The 26,900-nt window shown below is 41.2% G+C and overlaps 1 protein-coding gene across 1 annotated transcript in view; it reads right to left on the bottom strand.

The window, feature by feature from the left end:
* Positions 1 to 26,900, bottom strand: part of LOC103461016 (ephrin-A4) — a 49,180-nt gene extending 22,280 nt beyond the window's left edge. The window contains exon 1 of the mRNA XM_081597160.1: positions 26,453 to 26,900. Within this exon, the coding sequence (XP_081453286.1) occupies positions 26,453 to 26,676 (224 nt within the window). The 5' untranslated portion in view covers positions 26,677 to 26,900. The remainder of the gene's footprint in view (positions 1 to 26,452) is intronic.

Here is a 26,900-nt window from a genome sequence, read left to right as displayed (position 1 = left end):
TGATAAAAGGATGGAGGAAGGGAGAAAAGGAAGGAAAATTTTGAGGAAAAGGAAGGAGGTAAGAAATGAAAAAAGGAAGAAAAGACGCAAGGATGGCGGCAGTGAAAGGGTGCATGGAAGGTCATAAAGAAGGATGGATGGAAGGACAAAGAAATTTTGTAGGACAGAAAAACTGGAGGAACTCATAGTAAAAGAAAGGAGTTGGAATAAAAAAATAAGGGACAAAGTAAAGCACTGGAAAGGACACTAAGGACAAGGAGTGAATGATGGAAGGAAAGACTCATGAAAAAAATGAAAAAGTAACAAAATAAAGAATGAAAAAGCAGAATGAAAAAAAGAATAGAAATTCAAAGGACAAGGAAAAAGCTTGGAAGTAAGGACATGTGGGAGGAAGAGAGGGGCAAAGGACAAAGGCAAAAGGGACCAAAGAAGGCCAGTGGAAAGCATATTAGGAAGTATGCAAGGAAGGAAGAACACCAGGAATGAATTAGTGAAGTAAAGAGACAAGAAAGTGTGTAAGGACAGTAGGAAGTACAGGAAGGCAAGAAAGAGCAAGACATAAGGCATAAAGGGAAGGACACGGGACAAAAGAGGGAAACTACACTAGGAAGTAAATAAAGAAAACCACAAGAGAAGGTAGGAGGAAAGAATTAAAGGCAAGAAATAAAAGACAGACAGAGGAAGACGAGGATGGAATAGTTAAAGGATACTAGAATGGAAGAGTTGCAGGGTACAAGTAAAGAAAGGTGGGCTCAAAGAATGTACTTGTGGAAGGACACAAGTAAGAAAAGATGAAAGATACTACATACTGGAATGAGAGACCCACACTTTTTCTTTTTTCTGTCCCCTTTTTCTGTAAATATGTAGATTCGGAAAATTTCTAAGTACAATTCCAAAATTTTCCGACAGGAATTAGAAATTCGAGACTTGTGACAGGAGACGGATGAAGAGCTGTAAAGAGACAAACTATGGCAAAGGAAAAAGTTGGATGAATAGGTGAATAAAGTGGAGTAAAGAGAAAAGAAAGCGTTTTAATTAGTGACCCCAGAGAGTCTGAGTGCAGACACTCAGCGCGCAGAACAACGGCATGGAGGAGGAGAGAAGACGGACTTTAATTGGCCTCCTCTTCTCATGGAGCAGCAAGAGAGAAGAATGAGGGGCAGAATGTGGCTCGAGCAGAAGGTTCAGGTCCGTCAGTGGGAGTCTTTATAGAGGGGTGACAGACCGGAGGAGAGAGGAAGAGGAGTGCTGGGGCTCACTGAAGAGGAACATGGGAGGGAAGACGAGCGTAGAGTTTGGGGGGTGGAAGAGATGTGGTGCACAGCAGATCGCTCTTAAGTTAAGTAGGCGAACAAAGAAGAGAGCAAAAGAATAAGCAGCACGGAAAAATGAGTGCATAGCAGCAGCAGGAAGAGATACTCGGAGCAACTGATGAAAGCAGAAGTGGAGCGGATAGATATGAAGGGAAGCAGGAGTCTGAGATGGTCCAGTACGTTTACAGTGTATCAAAGATGGATGGAGCAATGAGAGGAGAAATGACACGAGACTCTCTGGGACCATGGCTAAAAAAAAAAAAGCTGAAAGAGATGAAGGTTTCTCCCTCCTGAAACTTGTTTCGAATATCTCAGTAGAATCATGGAGCAGAAGGACCATCATGCAAGCTTGCTTTAGAGTCGGATATGTTCACGAGTCATGTTTCTCGAATCCACGTCAAGCTCCCAGAGAGACTCCGTCTCTGAAAATGAAATCGGCATCGTTTCATTAAAGGCATACTGCTGCACCGTACGGAAACAAACATTATGCCGTGACCTAATTCACTTATGAATATTTCATATCTTTATCTTTTGTACAACATTATGTCAGACATTTGAAACTATTAACATTCAATAAAAACATAGAAATAGAACCAGTAATTTATTTTAATAAATCAAGCAGCCAGTTATTTTATTTTGAAGAGTCAGATACATCTGATTGTAATAATACTAGCATTCCAGAATGAGAATAAAATGTTTGATACGAGAGAAACGGATTCTTTAAAAGGCTACAGTCCCACACTGTGAGCTGCAGTCAGGTCTCATGGCTGTCGGAGCTCGAGTTGGAAAATTTGCATTATGCTACATTATGTTTGTATTTTAGCCCGTCAGAGAGGCGAGTACCCGTCTCTCGTCCTGCAGCTTGGGTCATGACTGGTAAAAATAACACATCATCTTCTGCAATCATCTGCGTCTACTGAAGACATTTCCAAAGCGATTAGATTGCATGTGTTGGTCAGAAATCTGATATAAAGGGGAATCTGTATGAGTCCTGTTGGATAAGTTCAATGTTTTTTGAGATACTTATTTACAGTAAGATTAAGTTTCAGTGTTCAAAGCAATATCTTTCCCACTTTGAATACCCTGACATATACAGCATCACCCCTCAGCCCTAATGTGTGTTAAAGTGTGTGTGTTTGGGATGAGTGAGATCCCAGAGACGAGCCTTACAGAGGCCACTTCCTGCCACCATGTGGAAATTGATGATCCATCAAAAAAGACAGGACCCGATCGATCAGGATTCCTCGCTCAGGACCCACAAAAGCGGCTTTGCCTGGTCAATACCGCTTCTGACTCCGTGTGTGTGCTTGTGTGAGTAGACGTCGACGCCTGTTCAATAGCTCCATTACCTGTCTGCACTAATTACAGCACAAAAGGTGCTTGATTTTTGTGGCAAGACGAACAGAAAAACCTGTAAGCCAATGTAGACACCCACTCTGGTGCATAAATACAAAGACAATCTTTTCCTCTTCTAACCACCTGTGGAGCTTTTTAAGACACCTCAGGCAGAGAAAGGTTTTCTGTTGAACTATGTGTGTGTGTGTGCATTCAATAATAGGCCCGTGCTGTGTCAATATGCTGCACTCTCTGCTATACATGTCACTCACTTCAAGATTCTCTCTTCAGGCTCTCCTCTCTCCCACCCCTCACCTAAAAACCCCTCTCTGAATCCCACCTCTCACTCTCTTCTTCCTCTCTACTCTGTCTACTCCCTCGTCTTGCCCTCCCTCCCCCCCACTTTGGGTGACATGCACTCATTCTCCATCTGTTGCTTTCAGAGACTGCACATTCTTATATTACCTGACCCCCTACCTCCCACAAGCCTCCACCCTCAGCCCGCGCCATATGCACGCCAGCAATTACAGAGTCGGTGTGTGCTGTACTCATGTCAACCTGTCATCCCTCTCTTTCCTCTCTCTTCCCTTTCCTTCCTTCCTTCTTTCCTCTTCCTCCTCTCTGGACCTGGTAGGCCTGGGAACGCCCTAATTACACTCGGCACCCTCCTCCTCCTGGCAGACTCCAAGCGACACAGCCGTGACAGCAGAGGGGCATCATGGGAGAAGCTTTGAGAGGCTGTGGGTGTCGGGGAGGGGCGTGCTGGTGCAGCCTGGCAAAGGGAGAATCCTCTGGATGTGGCAAAGAGGTACTGGTTACGTGCAGTTTGCCAGAGCAAAGGCAGAGGGGTAAAATAGAAACTCGCACAAACATCCGCAGGACACACTTCATCCCTTCTGCCACTGCACCGAAGACTGTTGCAAGCTCACGGTTGATAAGGAGCTGAAGCCAAAATAACAAGCTTGGGTCTTCAGTAGAAATGCCAACATCTATCCCTTAATAATCACTGAACACTGCCATACAAATCCAGGAACTCCGCAAAGCCAATATCCTGCAGATGTGTCCCCATGTTGCCGAGCGGCACACACACACGCGCACACACACACACGGCCACGAGTGTGTACGTGCGGTTTTAATGAAATGCAGGGGGATGACTGTGGCAGAGACCTTTGATCCTTTAATATGAGAGAATAATTAAAGGAGCAACAATCTTGCAACACGGCCTCAGGAATACAGAACAGATTCTCAACTATGCACAGCAGCTGCATATGCCCCAATACACAGCACATAAATATCTGGGAGAAAAAAAATAAAATAAAAAAATTATACTACAATAAAAATGCTGAAAAACCCAATTATACTTCCTGCCATTACGACTGCGACCGTTTTAATACGCTTCTTTGTTAGCCATGTGACTGGTTTCTGGTTCCTTTCAGCGATAGGAGGAGGCCAGGACGCTTGGTCGAGTCGCAGTTCTTCTGTGGTCAGTCGCAGCAGGGCGACCGCTAACTCTGCTCACTACGCTGGCTGGGCACAGCGCTCTGTGGTCGTACTTTCCTTGGCTGGATGAACTACCAACTCTGCGGTGGGTCCTAAAAACACTTGTAGTCACATGGGTGGATCTATGTGCTCTCTTTAATATTTGGAGCTGGGTTTCATTTCTACCCTCCTTTTACTGGAAACAAACGAAGATCACTGTGTAAAAGAAGAATTAACAAAAGGTGAGACATTAATCTCAGAAGACAAAACAAGGCTATTGTTAGTGGCATTAGTAGTTTTGATGTGGCGTTGATTAATCCCCGCATGTCATCATCATTAAAAAAAACAACATGTCAAACCTGCATAACAATAACATCTCAACTCATTCAAACGAGTTTGTTTGGTGAGTTCATGGCTAGCTAATCTGTGGAAACCAGTGGAACCAGAGGCACATTTTTACCAGTTAATTATCCGTGGAAGTCAAAAGACGATTCTCACGGAATGTTTCATTTTAGTCAAAAAGAAACAAAAAGTATGACTAACTATACTTTTTCTGTTCTACTCCTAATAGTTTAAAACAAATATGGTTATATAAAGGTGTGAGCGCCATGCGTGCAGTAGATCATCTGATTTACTAAAAGAGGATAAAATGAAGCAGATGCACACAAAGCATACCTTTTAAAAGAAATTATTGGTGTTGAAATATATGCTTCTGTCAAATCCATAGATTACTTTGTTTACTGTAAATTAATGTGGTTGTGTGACTAGAATAACTATTTTTAATAATTTAGGCCACTTTTGTTTGATTAGAGGTCTTAATCACTAATAGTTCAAAAAGAGCCAGCCAATCCCAACAGGGGACCAAATTTACATCCAATCAAAATAAATTTGAGCATAAAATCTTCAGAGAGAAAAATCAACACTTACATTTCAATATTTACAAATTTTAGGATTTTTTTTTTTTTTTTTTTTTACAGTTATCTTCACAAATTATGCAAATGCATTACCAAATAAAAAACTGAGGAACAATAACAAGTCATGGGTTTAAAATGAGGGTCAAAGTTAATGAAGAAGCAAATTGACTCAAACCCACTTAATTGTTAATGGTGATTGTTTACTTTAATCAGCAAGACTGGCTGCGCGAGTGTAGTCAGGGTCCCCAGTTTGTGCAGCAAAATGAGTTTGTGGCTTGAAAGCTGAAAAGTTTGGAAACCATTACTGAATTCTGCCAGGGCATAAGCAGTCCTATTAGCCAAATCGTTAGCAGTCAAGTGTGGAAATGAGCTGATGGTAAAAGCAGCCATACAAAAAAAAAAAAAAAAAATGTTTTACTTTTTGTTAGCTACTCATTTGGGATGGCAGGGAAGCGTTTGCAGGTTGAGCCATCAACATATTCTCCCATGACTCATGGCTTTCCAATTAGTGCTGCTCATTATTTTTTTTATCCCCATCATCATGATAGTTCCAGAGTAGAGTCAGCACATGCTCACATTTCACAAAGTTTGAGAGCCGAACGCTATACAGCAACTCAGTCTGGTAGTTTGGCTTGAATTTTACTGAGATGTCTTGAAGGAAAAAAAAAAAATTGGTAGCAGATTTTTGAGGCTACCACCATAAGTTAACCCAATTTTTTAAGAAGAGGATACTTATTCAATAGATTCATAACACCCAGGGTTTGTTTGTGGCGACTTCTACGGTTATGGTTTACAGCAAATTAAAGCTTTTAGATAATATATAAAAAAATAAAAGTTGTGTTATGGTCCTGTAGTGGCTAACACAATCATGAGAAAGACAGCTGACATGACTGTTTACCACCAGACAGTCACTGACATCAACCACTAAAAGGCTCGGTGAAAGAAATGCACCCATTCCAGTCTCACCGGTCCCTTCCTTTGATGATGTCTACACATCAAATCTCAGAGGTCTGACCGGTCAAAATGACTGCACCACAACACCTTTTAGTGACTGAGGAGAAAAACAGGCGTAGCAACACTGAGCAGCTGTTGCTTCCAGACGTGGGAAGCCTTTTTGTGGGGACAGCAAGCACTTCCACAATCAAAAATAACCGAGGGGAGGTGTGAGAGAGCTCCTGATAAAATGAGCCTAAAGATAAAGGAAGGAGGAGAAAGTCGGCAGTTCATCAAAGAGAGAAGAGTGCTTCCTTCAGGTCGGCAAAACTTCCTCTTACTCCACAGGCTTAGCCGAGTTCAGAGCCAGAAAAAGAAAAGTGGAACTGAACAAGTTAGAAAAAGTGGGAAAACAGGCTTCATTTGCTTTATACTCCAGGAGATTACAGCGCTGAAACATTTCCCTCACCGTCTCCTTCTTCCTACACGTACACACACGCACACACACACACGCACACACACACACACACACACACACACACACACACACACACACACACACACACACACACACACACACACACACACCTTCTCCACATGGGTGAAAAACACAACAAAATGAGGACAAGCCCACCCTCCTAAACCCCAAATCACCTAGCTGTGCCCCCCTTCCTTCAACACAAAGCTATGCTGTGTCCAAAGCCTAGAACCTAGTGTTGTGTCTGTCGTGATCCTTACTCCCCTCTACGAACACAAACAAGGATGTCGCCTCCCAATCCACGACCATCTGTGGCCCCCCCACTATCTCGCCTTTCCAGCTGGCTCAAAAAAAAAAAAAACCTTTTGTAAGCCCCTCTTTCCACCCAACATCCAAAGTACAGACTCCGCCTCTTTGGACCCAAATCGGAGACAAACACATGATCAACACCTCATCACAGAAAGGAATGAGGAAAAGTGCTTATCTACACTTTCCTGTTTTGAATGTGACTGCAGGAGAGAGTGTGTGTGTGTGCGCGTGTGTGTGTGTGTGCTTTGTTGGTTCCTTCAGGGTCGGCAGGATGCGTTTCTGAGCTTTACACCACAGACCCTTTGCTTTTATTTCCTTGACTCGAATGACTTGAATGGTCGGCATGTGAACTTTGGAACATGTCCCACTGTCTCCCGTCTCCATCTGTATGTCGTTTCCTTTCTGCGTCTAAACACTTGCATTATCCTGCATTCACATGTGCAAAGCCTCTACCTCCTCTCTGTCGTCAAACGAAATTCTTTTGTCCTGGAAACAATATCGGCACGTTTCAATCAGTTCTGCGATATGTGTTGAGTGAAATGGGTTTTGGGTTTACAAGGCCCCGGAAAAGTTTTTTGCTGTTGGACTGCATGTGATACACAAACACGCAAAGCAGTGCATCACTGTGAAGAGTAGGGAAATTGATACGTAGTGCTTTCATAATTAAAAATCTGAAAAGTGTGGTGTACATTTGATTTCTTAATGTGACGGAGTCGCTGTTCAACACTTGAGGGACAAGAAAACAAGTAGTTCAAGTAAGGCGTCCAGTAGCTCTTGAACGGCTGTAAGATTCATGTAAAGTTGATTACATCTCGGGTTTGAGCAACAGCTATGCAATTTTCAAACAACTGATGATATTGTAGAAAGCCGAGTAGTGACCGAAGCTCATCTCTCCAACAAGCAGGGTGAAAAAATGGTGAAGAAGGTAAAGGGAAAAAAAATCTCTGGTTGAAAAATGTTGATTATTTTTACATTACTGCAAAAAATGAGAAAAAAATATTTACTTCAAGGCTTTTTATTCATAGTTACCAGGTGTGCCAATAAATGCAGAGGACAGCATACATATAGCAACTCAATAAAACGACTGGTTGCACTTTCCTATCCCTGCAGGCTCAATTAAATGACCAGAAGACACCAGCCAGTCACACCACTCCTTATTCAAACTGTGTGGATCAGCAGGCCGTCTCGACCCACATTCCCCACCAATTTACAGAAACAGATGGGGATGAAAGCATGCAGATATATAGATGCACCTGCTGTTTTGAGGCCTAAAGGAATCCCAGCTTCAAGTAAAGACAGACCCCATTTTCTGCCTGTTACGGAGAAGGTCCGCTCAGCTGGCATGTGTGCGGATTCTGCGGGACTCAGCAGCACCACAGGACGGATAGTTACGGCCGACAGAGCTGAGGAGAATTGGTCGATTTAGGCCCAGAGGACCGACGTGTACGGAAACCAATTCATCCGAGTCATTTTGTTGCAGCTTTAGGTCGGCAGAAGCTATCATCTCATCCCGTGGCAGAGCTCCCTCATGCATAGGCACCGCTCTCCCCGTCCGGCCTAGTCTAATCCTAAAAAAAAAAATACAGCCTTCCTGTAACTTTTCAAGGAGGTATGAAATTACTGCCCCCAACGTACAGTGAATGGACCAGAGTGCAAGAGGATTTTTGCACTTCTCTGACGAAAAGCGGTGCATGGCGAAATGTTGCCTCACCGTGCCTGTCAGCACTGCGGCAGCAGCGTGGAGCTGACGTTCCGAGTGGAGATGGCCACACCGTGAAAAGGGAGAGAAGAGCAATGGGGAAGTCGTGAGCGGCACAAGAATTGTACAAGGGCGAAAGCAAAGTGCTCGTTCGGCAAGGAGTGTACAAGGGGCTAAATAAGGTCAGATGTGCCGTTGCCAGGACAACGGCCAATCCGTAGCTGGGACTGGTGCCAAGCCAATGCCCCACCCATCCATCCATCGTTTGCTCCTTTCGTCTTTTTCCCCCCCTGCATCACGTCTGTTGGACAGCCTAAACCTCAGAGTAATGAGTGCTCTCCATGTTTTCAGCGATCTAAATGGAGCTGCTGTGTAAATACGCGGCTGATTTGTGTAGGTGCCTGGCTCGTATACGTAAACCTGAACACGGCAGCGGTACCTCACCGCTCACACTTTGATAGGGCCAACCTATAAGACGGGAAGGGGATCTTACTGTGACAGCTATGATAGGTGGCTTCAAAGCAGGGATTCAAACTATTTATAAAATCCATCAAACAGCTTTTCCTGCAAAGTGGCAGGCAACCTGATCCACTGCGTCAACATCATTTGTCTTATGTGTGTGTACTAACATGCCTTATGGTGATGTATGTAGATCTCAGAGCCTGCAGACAAATTAATGTTAACTTTAAGGAGGAGAGCACAGATGTTTAGAAGACCCTTCATTTAGGTCTCCATTGCAATAAATGGCTCAAATGAAAGAAAAAAAAAAGAGTGGATATTTTAATAACACACTGACTGACTTCATTTAAAATAAAACAAAACTGAATTTTCAGAAATACTTCAACATTATTTGGATAGTTAGTTTCTGTTCTTGTAAACACATTTTATTTATTAAAATGGAAAAAGCTATCTATATCAATCAGACGCTTTGGCAGAAAGTAAATGCTTCCTAAATCTTAACTTGAAGTATTTCTGACAACAGGCAACGACTCGGAAGAACTTTGGCCCACTATTCTTTACAGAATTACAGCAACATTGGAACGTGTCAAGCAATCTGATAATAATCCACTCAAAAACATTTGAGACATTTTTTTATGAGTCATTGTCTGACTGCAAAACCCAGGCGTTCTTAATCTGAAAGTCAGAACTGATGCCTGAAGACCATCCTCCAGGAGTTTTTGCAAAAACGCAGAATTCATGGCTCCATCAAACACAGAAAGTCAACCAGTTAAGAAACCAGCAAAGCAGCTCCAGACCATCACACATCCACCTCCATGCTTTGTTACTGGAATTATGTTATTTTCCTAAAAATGTTCCACATTTTCTCATAAAAGTGGCAGCCAACTATTTAAACTTTTACTTTGTAAAAAGATATGAAATACAACTTTTTTTATCTGTGTTTGGCACAATCTATGCACAGCAGTTTCTTTGTATTTCCTACAGATGAGTAAAACGTTCCCTTTAATCAAGACAAAAGTAGTCTGTCTGCATTCCACTTGGCCTTCCTGTTATCTAATGAAAGTCTTGTGCTCTCTCTCACAGCCTGAACGAAACACATTTAAGTCTCAACATGCTGTAGAGAGAACAGGTACATTTTAAGCTTTTTTTAAGCCTTTTTTTGTCTTCACACCAAGAGTGTTGTTTTTCCCAGGGTCTAGTAGCAGGTAGGTAAGATCTGTTCATTGATCAAAAGAAAAAAAGAAAAAAAGATTTATTTTTTTTTAAATTTTCCTCATCAGTTTGGGCTGATTAAGCTAAACTTTTTTTTTTTTAAGACGCAAATTATTGCTGTGAGAATTTCTCTGTTCATCTCTTATGAATAATTCTTTTGACATTGTACAATTTGGACTTTTTGGCACTATTAATTTTCCATCTCCTCCCTCTGGAGCTCACTTTAAGACATATATTCTACACTTTTAACTGCATTAACCTGAGCTGATCAGTGGCCCAAGTCTGTCAGCCCACCTGTTTAAGTAGGTTAAGAGGAACACAGAAACATAAAGCCTTTAAAACACACACATACGCACACACTACTTTGAAAAGGGCACTTACAAAGCATATACACTCAGCCAATAAATCAGACCTGGCTTTGAAAATCCATCATTTTCAAACTAGGTCAGCCTCCTGACGGTGAAACCTCTATCCAATTTGTGTATACCATTTTTTTGTCTTGTTACCCACGATGTTAAGGTCGATGCTGGATAGGCAGCGTACACTTGTCTTTGTAATCTCAGGTGAGCATTACCCCCCTCGCTTCCCCCTCCCGGCTCTGATTTTGCGGCGGTTGTTCAGCCAGGATTGGGTGGTTGGTGGGCTAGAGGCTGTCCTGCCGTTTGTCAGTCAAACACACACGTACAAAACATGTCTAGGAGACAAGCTCAAATACATCCAACTGGCCTGAATAATTTAAAGTGTGGGAGGGAGAGGAGAGGAGAGGAGAAGCGGAGGCCGCTGAAGAAGAGTTGAGCAGTAAATAGGGGAAGCTTGCCACTTTCAGCGCTTTAGTCTTGGTCAACTTACTTAAAAACTTCTATTCTTGGTTTTACTCCCCATCTACCTCAAGTCTCATTTCCTTCTCCGGTTTGTGTGCCTGCACCGTACCACCCTCTCCTTCCACCTCCCTCCCCTCAGCCTCTCTCTCTCTCTATGTTTATCTAAGCACTTTCACGGTCACTGCCTTAGGATCCCAGGAGTCTAAACTGCCTGCTTCCCCTCTCCCACCCTCTTCGCAGCGGATCCATGGTCTCCATCTTTTTCCATCACATCGGTTGAGAGTCATATCGCTCTGCGTGTCTGGTGTATGGAAGGTCCACTTAATTCCCCCTCAAGGCATCCAACTTTCGCCCGTTCTAGTCACGCAGGGCTGTACCAACCCGCACCTCGTGAATACGAACAGAAATCAAAAGGGGAACGACAAATCATTTTCTGTTGTTCCGTTCTAGGAAAGTTGATGATTTTATACAAAAACAAATAATGAACGACGACAACGTTAGTTTGAGGTTGTGCTTTAAAATAAATTTCTGTTCCTTCTGGTTGGCCTGCTGGTTTTCTTGGAGAGGCCAGTTGAGGCAAAAGTTCCTCAACACGGATGAAAGGTTCAGACACAATAAGACGGGAAGGAGGAGGGGGGGCGACTGCTGGATGGATTTAGGAGTAGAAAGGAAGGAAGTGGTGAGGGTCATGAGGAGAGGTGCAGACAGGATTAACTGATTAATTTGGGATTAGAGATGACTGCTCAACGTTTTAGGTAATGAACCACAATGACCCAAAAAAATTAAAAGATTACCACATAGGAGGTAAGGTATGTAGGACTGTTTTTTGCTCCAATTAATGACAAAAGATCTGTTGTAAATCTGAGGCAAGCATCTTTTAAAAAAAAAAAAAAAACCTGTCTATAACTTTCTGTTCTCCAAACATCTGGAAATATGCTTTAAAACATTAATGAGTGGAGATTTCATGACGAGGCTTTTGTCACTTGAGTGTTTTAGATGAACTCTCCATTCTCAAACATCAAGCGACCGCTCTGGTGTTTTGAGAAGACCGCTGCACACAACGACTCCATCTGCAACCGAATGCAGGAGCATTGAGATTCATGAGTTCTCCTGCTATAAGGTCATAGCTGTGCAGATTGGCACAAGGCCATTTTTCTCCATTTCCATTCAGCAAGAATAAAAAAAAAAAACAAATCAACTTCTGCTCTGGATCCTGTCAGACTGTAAATGACAGTTATCTGATTTGTTGTGATTAGTCTAAAATAGTTTCATGTCGTCTGATGCTTGTTAATGGCGGCGATGCGCGGCAGCGCTCCCAGTGTGTGTGTTCCCTTCTTAAAAGGTTTCACCCGTAATTTTACTTTTGAGCTTGTGATAAGCCTCAACTAAAAACAAACATTAAAACTTCTAATAAGTGTAAAAAAAAAAAAAAACGCTTTCACTTTTAGACTTTAAATATATATTAATTTTCGTCTAGATGCCTGTGGAATATCTAAACACAGTTCAGATGGAATAATAATAACTTTGTTAAAAAAAAAAAAGAATCATCCAATCATCATGTGATCATGTCAAAATATCTTGTTACACACTTAATTTAACATTACCAAAAATCTTCAACCATGGCACCAATAAGAAAATTAAGAAGTTGGCAAATGATTATTAAAAGTATTCCCTTGTAAAATTGTTAACTATGGTTGTTTGTATGACATCAGAGAAAGCAGTGGGTGAAAACAACAAACAATGTCCGCTCAGAAATCGAGTGAAACAACTCAATTTGCTGCATAGCAGCCTAAAAATATTTAAATGGAAAAAGATAAAATGGGGAGAAAAAAAAACAGATCATCAAGAAGCTTGGATTAAATTGTGCATTTGTTTTTTTTTTTTAAGTGAAAAGAAACATTTCACATCTTGATCTACCAAAGCACCATCTTGAATCTGTTTTCTTGCGAGCTTAAATGGGCTTCTGATACAGTCGGTCTCTTGTTCTTTTTTTAAAGTCATGTGACTCCACCGCTTTGCCAAGCCAGGAAAGCGCCGTCAGCTCTAAATGAAGTGTGGTTCCTCCATGGGCTCTCCCCAGAGTCTGAGCAGCCACGTGTGTTCGCAGGCAGGCCGAAGGTACCATCGGCATCACGTGCGCCTCTCTCTACGACACCTGTACGCGAGCCTGCGTCATGAACTGTGAGGTGGAGGAAGGGTTCGCCCCTCACTCCTTTACTCTGACGGTTACTGTAATGCTTTCCGACACCCCCTCTTCTCTCCTCTCAGCCTCTCCCATCCCTTCGTCCCTGGGGGCCCTTCCTTTGCCGTTTGGGGAGTTGAAATCTGTTGACTCTTTCTCCACCATCCTCTCCTTAACACATTCTTCATCTCTCACTTCCTCCACTGTGGGTCTAATGTTTCTACTTTCTCTGGGGGCTTAAAAAATACGAGGCAGTGAGGCAGCATGTCTGTTCATTTGTGTGGCGAGTGTGTGTGTGTGGTACGGGTGTCTCAGTGCAAAAAAAACAAAACAAAATGAGGCAAAAATCTGTGTGCTGTGCATCACTGTGGGCTGAAAGTAGGCTGTGTTGCATTATACTTCTGGGAGGCAGAGCCAAAATATTAGCTTTTGTTCTCCCACAAGAAAAAAAAAAAAAACAATCAAAATTTCTAACATTTCTAGAAGTTTACTTTATGCTCTTGAAAAAATACAGTAGACAAATAAATTTACAATTGTTTTGGCCATATCCAGGGTTCTCACATATTTTACACTGTGAATTTTATGGGGGATATTTCTGTGTTGGTGCAAGATTTAAAAACAGAAACTGCAAAAATTCCTCGACAGAAGGGATTTCTTTTTTTAGAGATGACTAATAAATGGATAACTTGGATAGATGGACGAATGACCTGTGGACAAAAAGCTGGCTGCACGGTTGAGAGATTGGACAAGGTTAATGGATGGACAGATGGAGAAAACAATATACAAATAATATATATAAAAATTATATATATTAAATATATAATTTCTGATGCATTTAGAAATTCAAATATTGTTTAACACACTGTTTTCCATATTCTTGAGTATTTGTCAAGACCTGGATAAAAGTTGACATTCCTACTATTCCAGTCTACATATAAACCACTTTCTTGCAGGTTTACTAGTGTGCAAAGTTTTTTTCTGAAAAGTTTACTGCCACTAATGCATTTCCCGCAAACTCAGTAAAGACGCTGTAGTGCAAAGTGTACAAAGCATGACGTGTGGTCAGACACAAACAGATTTATGGCCAACGGAGGATGTAATGAGATCCAAATCAATAAGTGAAGTAGAAAGTGATGAGCTCTGCAGGTCAAAGAAAAACACTTCATGCAGATTTGCCTTTTTATTTTTTAAGCTTTTTTTTTCTTTAAGGAGTGCAACCTAAACATAACTTTACTTTAAATTATCTACGTTTATCTTTTACTGTAAAATCCCAAGGCAGAATACATTATCATAATTTGTCATTGCTCTGTGATACTGCAGGGACCAATTACCATTTTAAAAACTTTGTTTCAAACCTGCAATAGCTTAACATTATACTTTCATGTCTCTACATTTCCCAGGGCTTTTAATGTGATGCCAGAGAAAGAGATTGAGTTCTCCCGGTTTTATGAAGTAAGAGTGCTTCCTACCACGCCTGTCCTGCAACTGATGGTCAGCTGAATGCAAAATAAAGGGTTCTTAAGACTTTATCTTCACTCACAAGAAAACACAAATTTGACTGTATGGAAACATTTTCAGCTGTTAAAAGCACAGATAGCCGTAGTATGAAAATGGAACGAGTGGCACCTATTTCTCTTATCAAAGTTTTAAATCTTCAGTTTGCGGTATAAAAGCAAATTGAAGATAGTAAGCTTAGTAACTTAAACTAAAGCCAGTTTTTAGCTTAAGTTACTAAAATCAGATAATGTTGCACAATTTCTATTTTGTTTTTTTGTGAATCCCATGATATAGTGAAAGTGATGTTTTTATTTAACAGTACCATACTGTAAAAATCTAATACTGGCACATTTCATGTGCCACTTTGAATTTTAAGTTGAAATTTAAGTAAATGAAGGGGAACTTGAAACCTCCTCCTTGTCATTTTAAGAAACTTTTTGGCTGATAAGATCAAAAGCAGTAAAGTCCTATAGTCTGTATTTAAAATGTCGCTTTTTTCTCCATGCAGGAGGCAATCCTATGATCACAACAAACTTAGATAAACAAAACGCCTAATCTGTGCATAACGAACATCCATGTGGCAAGAATCATTTAGTTAGAAGCCACAAAGAGTAACTTATTTCACCATAATTACTTTTAATTTTACAGAAAACAGAGATCCAGATTAGGCATGGTTTCTGGGAGAAAAAAAAAAAGGATTCACAAAAACGAAACACAAGTTTCTGCCCCTTAGCACCCGTCATCAGTGGAGGTATGATGTCTCTGTGTCCTTCCGGCAGTCAGAACCTTGTCTTGTACAATAATCCAGGCTCCTGCTACAGCCTTTTGCTCTGCCTGGCTCAATACTAATTCAATTTCCGTCTCTGGGAATTCCCAGGCTGCCTTTCTGGTAGGATTTCTGAGCTGAGTGGAAGAGCATCGTGCGAGACCACGCAAAAAAAGCGCGAGCGCAACTTCTGCGTGCACACGTGTGAGAGAAATTCTACAACCTTCGTGTTGGCTAAACAAGCGTCACATTGTTGCGGTTTATCCTGGATTAGATTGACAGCGTTTCCCACATTTCTCGTCTAAGCATCCTTTGCCCTCTCCCCCCGAGTTTAATTGCTTGTTTTGTACCAAATATTTTTGTATCAAATGAGTACACAGCTCGCTTGACACCAGTAACAATGACAGCTCATTGTGAGCCATGAATGGATGAATGAATGAATGAATACGCTCACGCTTTGCGTTCGCCGGCAGCTCTTAAACCGCCATAACCTCCCTCTTCACACGCACGCGGCACAGCAGCCATTTTGTGCCAAACGGGCTGCGCCGTGCCAACAGCGCACCTCATTTCATTTCGCAGCTGTTCCGGCTCACTCGGAGACATTCGCACGATGCAACTTATTACACTTTAATGCGCCCTAATATTGATGCACGTGTGTACACAGAGAAACGGGCAGACGTGGAGAGAGAAATTGGGAACGCGAGGGGTCCATATGCAGTCTGGTGATAATGCGAGGAGGCGACGATAATATCTGGCTGGTAAATTGGTATCGATTGACTAAATATCCTGACCAGGGGGAGAGAGGCGGCCGTCCTTTCATGGCTCTACACCATGTCTGCTCGGAGCTGCACTGTGACTATCTGATCCATTTTAATACAGACGTCCTCACCGCCGCCAGGCCTCTGCCTCAAACCTCATTTTCAATACAGTATGCCCCGACTCTTCCCGTGCTCAGGCATCTCGGTGTTACCTTCAGCCGGAAAGATAATTTTTTATTGTGCAACCAATATTGTCCTGTTGCATGCATTCTGGGGTGTAATATATCACTTGCCAGGAGAATGGAGGAATACAGGTCACATACTGATGCGCACCACAGAGAGAAGCAAACATAATCACAGGCTGATATCAAGTTATATCAACTGCAAAAATCTTCAAACAAAAATATTCCTAAGGTGTAAGCTCTAAAAAGATGCCAGGAAATGTGAAATGGCACCCCGAGTTCTTTCCAGCTCTATCAAATGCTGCCACTCCCCCACTTGTTGCTGTGCACCACAGGTCAGCTGGCTAAAAGAAATCACCGACATAATCACTGACTTACAAGAAAGAAATGCATCTTCAAATCTTTCATTTGAGAAAAAAAATAAATCGTATGAGCTCCACCCATAAGTCTTAGAAGGGTAAAATCATTTTAAACCTGTTGGCCACTTACAAGCAGTTGAGTGTTAAGCAGCTGACCGCAAGCTGGCTACCTAAACAGACAGCCCAGCTAATTAATCAGCTAATATCAGCTGGTGTGTTATTTGTAAAAAAAAAAAAAAAAAAAAGCAGAATGGCAAAAGATCTTCTACACATTTAGTTGAAAACTACTGTAAAGGTTTAGAGGGTGTTTGTGAAGGTGCAATCTGTTCAATCACATTTTCATTTCACACAGACCAAGTATTTATTTATCCTGCCTTTGCTTAATATGACTTGTTGCTAATGAATATCCATATTTCGGTTGTCCAGCATTGATACTCCCCACCAAGGAGGACGAGGTACAAGTTCTGTTCACAAAAACTGCAAGCCAATTGGAAAGTTAAGGAGAAGGAAAAACAATCATATGGGACAGCAACAGAGAAAAGTGCAGCCTTGTGAGGTTTGTGAAGCAAAGTCCATTTAGTTTAGGGAACATTCACAACTGGAACACGGCTTATAATCACTCTGTGTTTAACGAATCTATACAAGTGTCACTTTTTGAATTCATTTAGTGAAATGAGTCATTTATTTAGATAACATTATAGCTTATTGAGATAAGCTGCAGGAGAAATATGCATGTCTTTTTATCCAAATCAAAAGCGATTAAAAACAGTGTAGAAGCAAGAAACTTGACACTAGCAGGCGTTTCGATATTCTTGCTTTAAAAAAATAGCAACAAGTTGTACATTTTTATCTTAAGATTCTGTGTAAACAAAATAAACTGGGACATTTTTACTCAAGGGTCTCATACTGTGGGAATCTTATTCCAGTCCATACCTTATCAGTAACAAGCAACAACACTGAATGCACAATGCCCTTTCTAATACATGCCCCGCGTTTATAACAAATACAAGCAGAGGCATCCAAAGGCAACAATCCACCTTTTCCTTGAACACTTAAGTCGCACCTAAAATCAACTAGCAAGTGGAAACAAAACAATAACCCATGTAGATGAGAGGCCAGCGCAGTGGTTGGTAAATGTTCTCACAGCCGTGCACCGCCGGCTGGAAGAGGAATTTTCTCAGCAAAAGCCACTTTCACAGCTTGCTCTGAGGAGGAGAGAAGTTTGAGAACTCGAAAAGGAAGGATGATGAAAAAGATTCTAGCAGAATTTGAGTGTTTCTGATGCTTGGCAGGTACATTTCGAAAATTAATCACAGCTCCAACTATTTATCAAGGAAACAAAGACTTTCCCCTTTTACCCAAACGAGCAAGTGGTCCAAAAGCACACACACTCTCTCTCTCTTACAAACACACCTCTGACTGAGCTATTGTTCCTCTTGAAACGAACTTCAGCCGACAACAATGCTACCAAATGTCAATTCTCAAGCTTTTTACAAGCCGCCAAAAAAAAAAAAAAAAAATCACTGCCCCGCATTGTTTCCTGATGGAGATGAAGCAGCTCAAGGGTGCAAACAAAGCATACTCACTCACTCAGAGATAATACACCCAAATCCACAAACAAACAGACAAGGCATGCTTACAAAAGACAGACAATGTACGCAAATGCATCTCTGAATCTACACAGGTCGCAGCACAGCCGTTACTGAGACAATGGAGAGAAACGGGGTAAAAAAAGGAAGAGAGAGACACTGATACAGCTACATGACAGATGAGGAGAGGGGGGGAGGGGCAGAGCGGAGGAGGCGGACGAGGGAAGAGAAATTGCTTTGTTAGCAGGACAGGGAATAAAGTGTAATTACCTCACTGTGGGTTTGTTGATTATAGTTCAGCCAGGTTCTCCATGTTAATCATTTACCAGGGGAAGACAGAGATTAGTAGAGACAGACACAGAGAAGGGAGATAGCAGACAGTATGAAAAATACTTTCACTTAAGCCCACCCGTGCAACGGAGGAGCGATGGATGCTCAATAATGACTGCAACGTGATTAAGCAAAAAAAAAAAAAAAGAAAAGAAAAATAAAAGGATCTCCTCCTGCCAAGACATGATTACAAACGCCGTCTGCCTTCACTTCGGCGTGCGGCATGTTTTTGTCTGCTGCTCGCAACACTGACCGGATCGGGATGTGCGCGTGCATGCGTGTGCGCGATGAAGGTGCGGTATGCGAGACGTGATTTACTTTGGTATTTAAAGCAGATCATTCATGAGAGCAGGCAGAGAGAAACAACGCCTAAACACAGCAGAGATTACACGGGAGACTTACGAGGGCCTCTTTCAATAAAGATGCAGAAAAACCAATACAACTGTTGGTTGCACTGTTTAAACATGCTCCACTGGCTCACAGCTCCAGCTCGGAGTTTGTCTAAGGGATGACGGACGGATAGATGCAGAAAGAAAGAGGGGGCTCATGGGGAGCAGCTGCTTTTTTTTTTTTTTTTTTTTTCAAACTTGAAAAATGGGTTCAAGTGGGGAAACTACTGGGAAAAGCATGTTATATTATTCTTGCTATGCCAGTACATGCTAAATAATCTGTTTCATCCCATTTCCAAAGTACTTGTTTCTTCATCTGGTGTTTGGAAGATTAAGCCCAGGGAATGCCGGTTTCCCAACGTGGTTAGTAATGTGATGGGAGAGCTGACAATGTTCAAGCTGAGATTCTTCTGGCGAATACTTTAAAGGAAGTCTCTCCTAAATACAAGTTATTTTTAAATAAAAAAAAAAGAACCATTACTGCTGGGCATCACTATAGATGCAAGTTTTCCTTCACTGGAAACCTCCCATTTAGAAACTGTCCACAAGTCCTCAGTTGGGTTCAGGTTAGGTGAGGAAGGGAGTCATGTCAGAAGCTTTTCATGCCTTACTGGCTATAGCCGCTGGAAGGAGTAGTTGGATGCATCTGCTGGAGCATTGTCCTACAAAAAAAAATAATCAGTCATTTTTGAAAGATCTAAAAACTGGAAGAAGATTTTAAGATAATCTTTCACCTGAAAAGTTCCAACCAGCTTATCTTACGGTGGTTTAGTTTCTTTCTCACCTTGGGCACGTCTCTGAGATCTGAACATCTCGTACTTCTAGGTACTCCAGGTAGTTTGCAGTGATGAAATATGACAGAACTGGAAGATAATTCCTGGTAGATTCATGATTGATTCTCCTCAAATTGGCGTCTTTTTTTTTTTTCTGTAATGCACTTTTTTGCGACCCTGTTAACTATTTTATAACAAAATGTGACAAAGGTTCCGTGATCACACCCCGATATCTTCACAATTTAAACAGAGCTGCAACCCAAAAATACTTTTTTTTTGGGTCCATTTCACTTAAAGAAAAGAATCTACCTAATAATTATGTAGACCTTGATACAAGGCATTGACCTCCTTAGGCTAAATCCTAAACAGATGTGCCTCACCTGCTATGATTAAAGGCATTTAGCATTCAGCTTTTTCCGCTGGGAGTTAGTAAAAAGATCATATGGACAAAATACCCACTTGCCTATTAATAGTGCACTCTGAAGTTGAGTGAGCCAGAAAAAGAAAATATAGTGATGTTTTGGAAGTTGAATATTAAAACCATGACTCTTTGTGACTTCAGTTATGAGGATCTTGGGGAAAGTAATAAATTCACCTTTCAAGAAAAGCAGCAAACATTCAAAGAAGAAATGCAAAGAATAAAACAACAAATGAAGTAAAAAGAAAATAAAAAAATTGTGCAAGAAGCTCACCTCTTTTGAGGAATCCAAGAATGAAGAGAACAGGAAAAATAATAAGCCAAAGAACGAGGAATTGAAGTGGCTTATTTTTGGTTCAGATGAGGGTAACATTTGTTCTCGTTAACAGATGTATGGGACGACGCTCATACACAGCATCTCCAAAATCATATCTCGCTAGAGTAATTCAATAGGTGAAGTTTTGGTGCTTTGAGTAAACTTTCCGACAGATTCCTGAGTGGATTTTATAAGGATGAATGTAGGTCCAAAGATAGAACAAACGAAGAAAAAAAGACACAGCTGCATCAGCAAAATGGCTGGTCAAAGTGTTTGACTCAACAGGTTTTAAAGGACACCGAGGTGCTACAAGAGAAGTATGAATACTATTATAAAAGTGTTGGAGCTTCTTGCTCAGGAGAGAGGTAACAAATATTGCCCGCACTCACAAATACTCTGTGAAGTGTGGTTATATAATTTTACTGACCTTTAACTGCTCCAGGAAGTATATAATAATTTCTCATCTAATAAGAGACTATTGCTCTGAAGGAGGCACAGCTGTAAAACCAGGCGCGATCGTAAACTCTCTTCATAAAAAGAAAAAAAAGAAATCATAAAAGAGGGGGGAACACTTGAGCACCACAAAGATGGAGGCCAGGGTATCTGATCCCACAGCGTTGGCCGCTGACCCCCATCACTTCCATTTCAGAGCTCCATTTTTCAATCAGGAGGGTGCTAAATGTGCGCCCGTTAAAAGTGTTTTACTGAGCCTTTGTTACAGGCATATTAGCAAGCAAAGGGCAGAGCGCCGAGGCTCCTCTGTCTCCACTCCACTGCCCCCGCTTCATTAAAACCATAAATCTAGATGTCGAAGGAATGGTGGCAGCGAGAGACCGTCTCCCGTCAACCACACTAAAGAGAGCATGTCCTCCAACAATCGACGGTCACCTAACATGATCTTATTTTGTAACCTGTGTGTGTTCGGTCAGTGTTTGTTCTGTGCCAGTATGTTTAAAGATGTTTGAAATTTTAATAGTTCATTAGTGAACAAGTTATGCAATTGTCAAACTAAAGTCTGTTCTGTAAAGCACCGTCTTATAGCTATACCAATCTAAGCTGCCATTATGTGCCACAGATAAGTGCTTTTGCCCTTGACATGTTGTAGCTTTGTATTAAAGAATTATCATAAAGACTGATTATGTCAATACTGAATAAGTCCACCCCCATCATTGTTAAACTATTGATCTGGCAGCATTTTAGGTAATCAAGACACAAATAATTTGTAAGCACTTTGGGAAAACAATGACTAGCCGTTAACTGCTGCAGTTAGCTTGTTGTTGACAAAAAAACTGAAGGGTCTGTTCCTACAGATGTGGCACAACATCTTGCAATATTAAAATGCCACACTGCTTAACAACAACAAAAAAACATCAAGTTTTTGTATGCTCAGGTAATAAACGTGAGGATTTCTATGTTTTTAGGAACAGAAATTCAATGTCTTACAGTTATTAGCGGCTAATGATGCCTCAGTTGTCTTCTGCTTGTTCTCATTGCAAAGGTAGTAGCAATTTTACTGTTTTTTTTTATATTGTCTCATTTAAAAAAAACTCTGCCATCAATGTTGAAATTGAACTGTGTCACGAAGCTATATCTAGTTTTAAAATCAATAATATTGCTAAATCAAATCAAACTATAATTATGAGCCAATAATGTGAGATTGGAAATGCTTAAGTCCAGGTACACCGTTTCTATTTTTTAAATATTATTGAGTTGCCCTGCTTCTTTGCCAGATTAATCTAAAAGTTAAAGAAGAAATAAATAGGTAAATGTGAGATGAAGTTTTTACAAAGAAATATTTTGCACTCTAAGAATTCTTTAAGTGTCTAAATGCTAATGCTGCTAATGTTAACATTTGCTTTTTGATACTAAAAGCCAAAAATATAGGACTGTGCTTTGTGGTGATAAAAGCTCTCAAGACATGAAGATGACAATTTTGTTTTACATAAATCAGAAGTCTTTCTAGCATTTCAAGCTCAGATTTCTGAGATACGAGGGTAATGGTTACATGGTTAACACCCTGTATTAGTGTTTAGAATAATATTTTTGATGTAACAAAGTGTTTTTTTAGATGCCCTTTTATGTCGATGAGTCAAAGGGTAATTAGTCAAGTACTAATTACTCCTTGAAGGGCAGGCTGACAAATACGTTCGCACGTTTTAGCGAAGCACTTGCTACTTAACTGTTTTTGTGTGGTTACATTTTAGGTACTTAATGCAAAAAGAAACATTGACATGAGCTACACTGACTCATCGAAAAAGCCTGACAGAACAGTGAGAATACCTCAACTGACTAACTGTTCACTACACACAACGCTAAAGTTAGCATGTGCTTCATAAGTTATTGTCAGTACTAAAATAAGCAGCTATTTCCATGGGTGGGATGAGATCTTGGGAAAAAAAAAAAAAAAAAGATAAAATGCTATAATGTTTTTTCAGTTTTTCTTGCTGCACTAAAGTCTAGGCTTTAGTGTAACAATAATTGTGATCCAATATTTTTGATAAGTTCTATTTAACACTTGGACACCAAGCAGGTGGGACAGAATTTATGCATTTATTTTCAAGAAATGTTTGACAGAAACATGAATGCAAATCCAAAACTATTCTGTCCTGAATCAATATTTGGCTTGCCATTCCCTCCACCCTCTCCTGAGGGAAATAAGACTGCAAAGCAACTAGATGCTCTGCTGTAGTCACTCTGCAACCTTGCGTCGATCAGATAATTAACTGAATTGAATAAGAAGGGATTAATCTGTTTAAACATATTAGTTGAACAATGATTTTAAAAAAAAGTCTAACAAACGGCTAATAAAAACAGCTAATATTACTACGAATATCACAATGTTAAACATTTAAACAACATTCGACTCTTTTAACTGAAGTCCAAAAAGTGGATATTTTTGGGGCTTTGAGTCCTGCAGTGCAGCACAGAGGCACAAAAGGCCATAGAACCCGTGTTCCTGTGCTCCTCTCCCCTCTGCCTCACTGCATTTACAGGCCTCAAGACAACCTGGCTGGCTGGCAGGCAGCTAATAGAAAATATGGGATGGGAAAATGACTGAAGCTCAACTAATCACACTGCCAATAATCGTCACAGGGCAGGAGGGAGTCGAAAGACATAAAGGAGGGGGAGCACAGACAAAAAAAAAATTAAATGGAGAGCAGGATGCAACAAGGGAACTAATGAAGAAGAAGAAGAAGAAGAAGGGGAGAGGAGAGGAGAGCGAGTCTAGGGGGTTCTGGACATCACTGCTCCACTGATAGCTTTGTGATTGGGTGGTGTTGCTGATGAGAGTGATTCTCTGCCACAGTGGGTCACCCTCCACCTGATGGCATTGTGATTGTGTGCTGTGCAGCAGAGTGTGCGTGGCACCGTCGCCGACTGTGACCATTCATCCCCAAATCTCTGGGGGACATGAAGGGGTTTCCTAATCCTTGCAGAGTTCCTCCTAAAACACGTTTCTGTTGGATCCCAATTTGCAGTTCTGGGTTTTACTTGCCTGGATAGAAACGCCGGCTGGCTCTAACGCACAAGATAAGAACTGCAGCAATGACCAACAAGCCTCAGGAAAGACATTTTTTGCCTCTGGAATTATGTTTAGATCCTCTGTATGTATATGAAAATTAGAGACGTAACAAAAATGTTACAATGTTTTAGAGAATTTGTAAAAAAAAAAAAAAAAAAAACTGTTTTTGGTTCATAAATAAATCAACCAACAAAATGCACATTGACTGATTTTTAGGTAAATAAAAATAAAAGTTACAAATATATGCTTTGGGCCACAAAAAGGGATCATTTTTTATTTTCTGTTTTACTAAAATAACTTTCCTTATAATGCCTACTTTATTCCTATAGAACTTTGTAACAAGTTGCACTAAAATACTGCACAGCAAGAACCATCAACATTATTGAAGAACATGTAATTCATATTTTATGCAACATGAATTTTTATTTAAACCTCTCTTTCCCCCAGGATAAAAACCCACTAAGATCAAAAACCTATTTTTTGAGGAAAGATTACTTATTTCTATAAACAAAAATTGGCAGTCCAAATTTAAAAAGAAAAACAGAAATCCACGTAGGCCAGGAAAATGCCGATCAGTGCATCACTAACATTAACATTATAGCCATAATCTTGTACAGTAAAACATTTGAGAAATTCTGATTTACTGCAGCCACAGAAAACATTGTCATTTATATTCCTGTCTTGTGCATTTAATGAACATTTCACTACAAATATGAAAAGGAAATCTGCATACGTAGCTCTGCTGCTTTCTGCGAGTATCTCTCAAGTTACAGGGGCCAATTGTTTTGCAATCTTTACTCCCCGACAATGACCAGTCCCTAACCAGTTTCACTGATCTCAAGAGAGACTGTCATACCATTCCTGGTTTAAAGTCTTTTTTAATCAGAGGCCAGAAAAAATGCAGGAGTAGCCCATTTTTTATTGAGCTGCTGCTAAGAACAACATAGCGTAACCCCAACTCTTAGGTGCGCCTCATTGCCAGTCAGCTGACTAAATAGAGGCTAAAACACATCCCTTTATTCTACAAGGAATATATTTATTAATGTTAAAGTATATGGAGTCTAGACTGGTCTCTGCAGTCTGGGCTGACTCCAGCTCCAGCTCACACCCTGTGAATCTCCCCCAAACTCTTCTATGAGCTTTGCTCCATAGTACTCTCAAGGCTGCTTGATGCCTTTTCCCACCACAGTTTTTCCTTTCACTAAACTTTTGGATAGTGTGCTTCTATGCATCTCTCCAAAAAGCAAGACTCTTTAACATTGGCCTTATTTAGCTTAGCCTTCTTGTGGAAAAACAACTATCTGTTTGACAACTGTAAAACCAGTCTCTCTCACAATTATGCTAGCCATAAAAGTTTATTAACTTGCTAACCGTTTTTTGTTTTAATTGTAGCCATAATCCATATGGTTCCCATAGCTCAAATCTTAGACAGGCATAAGAAGCCAAACCTATTGCTTTGGGCACCTTTTGTGCTCCATATGCTCATATACGGCCTTCTGAACTGCCATCTTCTTTTGCTGGACATTTTCTCTCTTGCAGAAAGTGTAAGTGTCCTTCTGCAAAAGCTGAGTTCATCCAACTGAAATAAATGTATGGGACATATTACTTTGTGTGCAATTTATTTGCGTAAAACGTTACTTTCGTTTTCATTGTAAAGCGCCTCCATGTAGAGCGAGTCTCTGAACAAGCCTGTAAGACAATAGTTGGCGTGTTTTTGAGTCTCTGCAAGCTTCACACCTCAAACGCCCAATTAGACCACCCTGGAACACCTGGATAAGCCTCACTCTGCCAACCCTAATGGCCCCAATCAACCCATTACATATCTTCTCATCACCAAACCGATGCACAAAAGCACATAAGACCATAATGAACACCTAAGCCATGAGAACGTCATAAGTGTCATTAATGACAACAAACATTTCAACAGAAACCCATATTTCAGACTCTGTTTAAACAGAAATAATAAGTAACTGCAGAATGGTTATTATGAGGAAGATAAGAGGGCTGCCTGGAGAAGGTGTGAGCAGATAACTGGGTCTTAGGCGAACCCAGTTTTCCCCACTGTATCAACTTTAGTCGTTTTTTCTTGTTATTTTTACTCCAGCAGCCTCACAGCCTGAAGACTTGGAGCAACCATTCCTGCTCCACGCCAGTCTTTAATTAAGCGCACAAACACGCGATCTGCTCGCATAGCTGAAATTCTTGAAAACAAACTCAGCTCTGAGTCATGCTCAAGGAGCTCAGGTTGTTGAGCAACAGCGTGGCAGGACGAGTTCAGGCCGGCTCTGTTTGTTTTACGCACAGGGGCCCGAAGACTGAATCAGCCTGACAAGTCTCAGCTCTAACCCGATCTGCTGCTGCTCGTTTCTGTCCTGAGGGGCAGCATCCCCGACTGTCCAAGCAAGGAGGTGTTCTCACCTTGTGTTCGTAGAGTTCCAGTAAACCACGTGTCTCTTCGCCACCACAGCGGAGATGATGTTGAGGAGGAAAACTGTTGCTTTAAGGGCGCCCGCAGCTCCCGGTGCGCGCAGGCAGACCATCCTGGAGAGGTTGTTCTGCAGCCGATTGAGAAGGGAGGGAGTCAGGTTGGGAGACCTGACCAGAAGAGGCGCGGTGATCAGCTGGCTGTTCTTGTTGCACATTTAAGTTTCGGCAACTCATGCACACGGTGCCGCACTTTCGCTAGACCGGCTCCTGCTCCAGAACGGCATGGTGTACCAGGAAGAACTCATTCAAATCGCGCAGGAAAAAAAAAAAAAAAAGAAAAAGAAAAAAAAAAATCAAAACAAAAATCACAACCACAGAGGTTGAAGAAGGTGCGACGCCTCCCCCCCACCCCACCCCCAAAAGTGCGCTCCCTGAGAAT

Source organism: Poecilia reticulata, chromosome 16 (assembly GCF_904066995.2).
Source record: "Poecilia reticulata chromosome 16, P_reticulata-male-v2, whole genome shotgun sequence".
NCBI lineage: Eukaryota > Metazoa > Chordata > Actinopteri > Cyprinodontiformes > Poeciliidae > Poecilia > Poecilia reticulata.
This window is presented reverse-complemented; position numbering and strand designations above follow the sequence as displayed.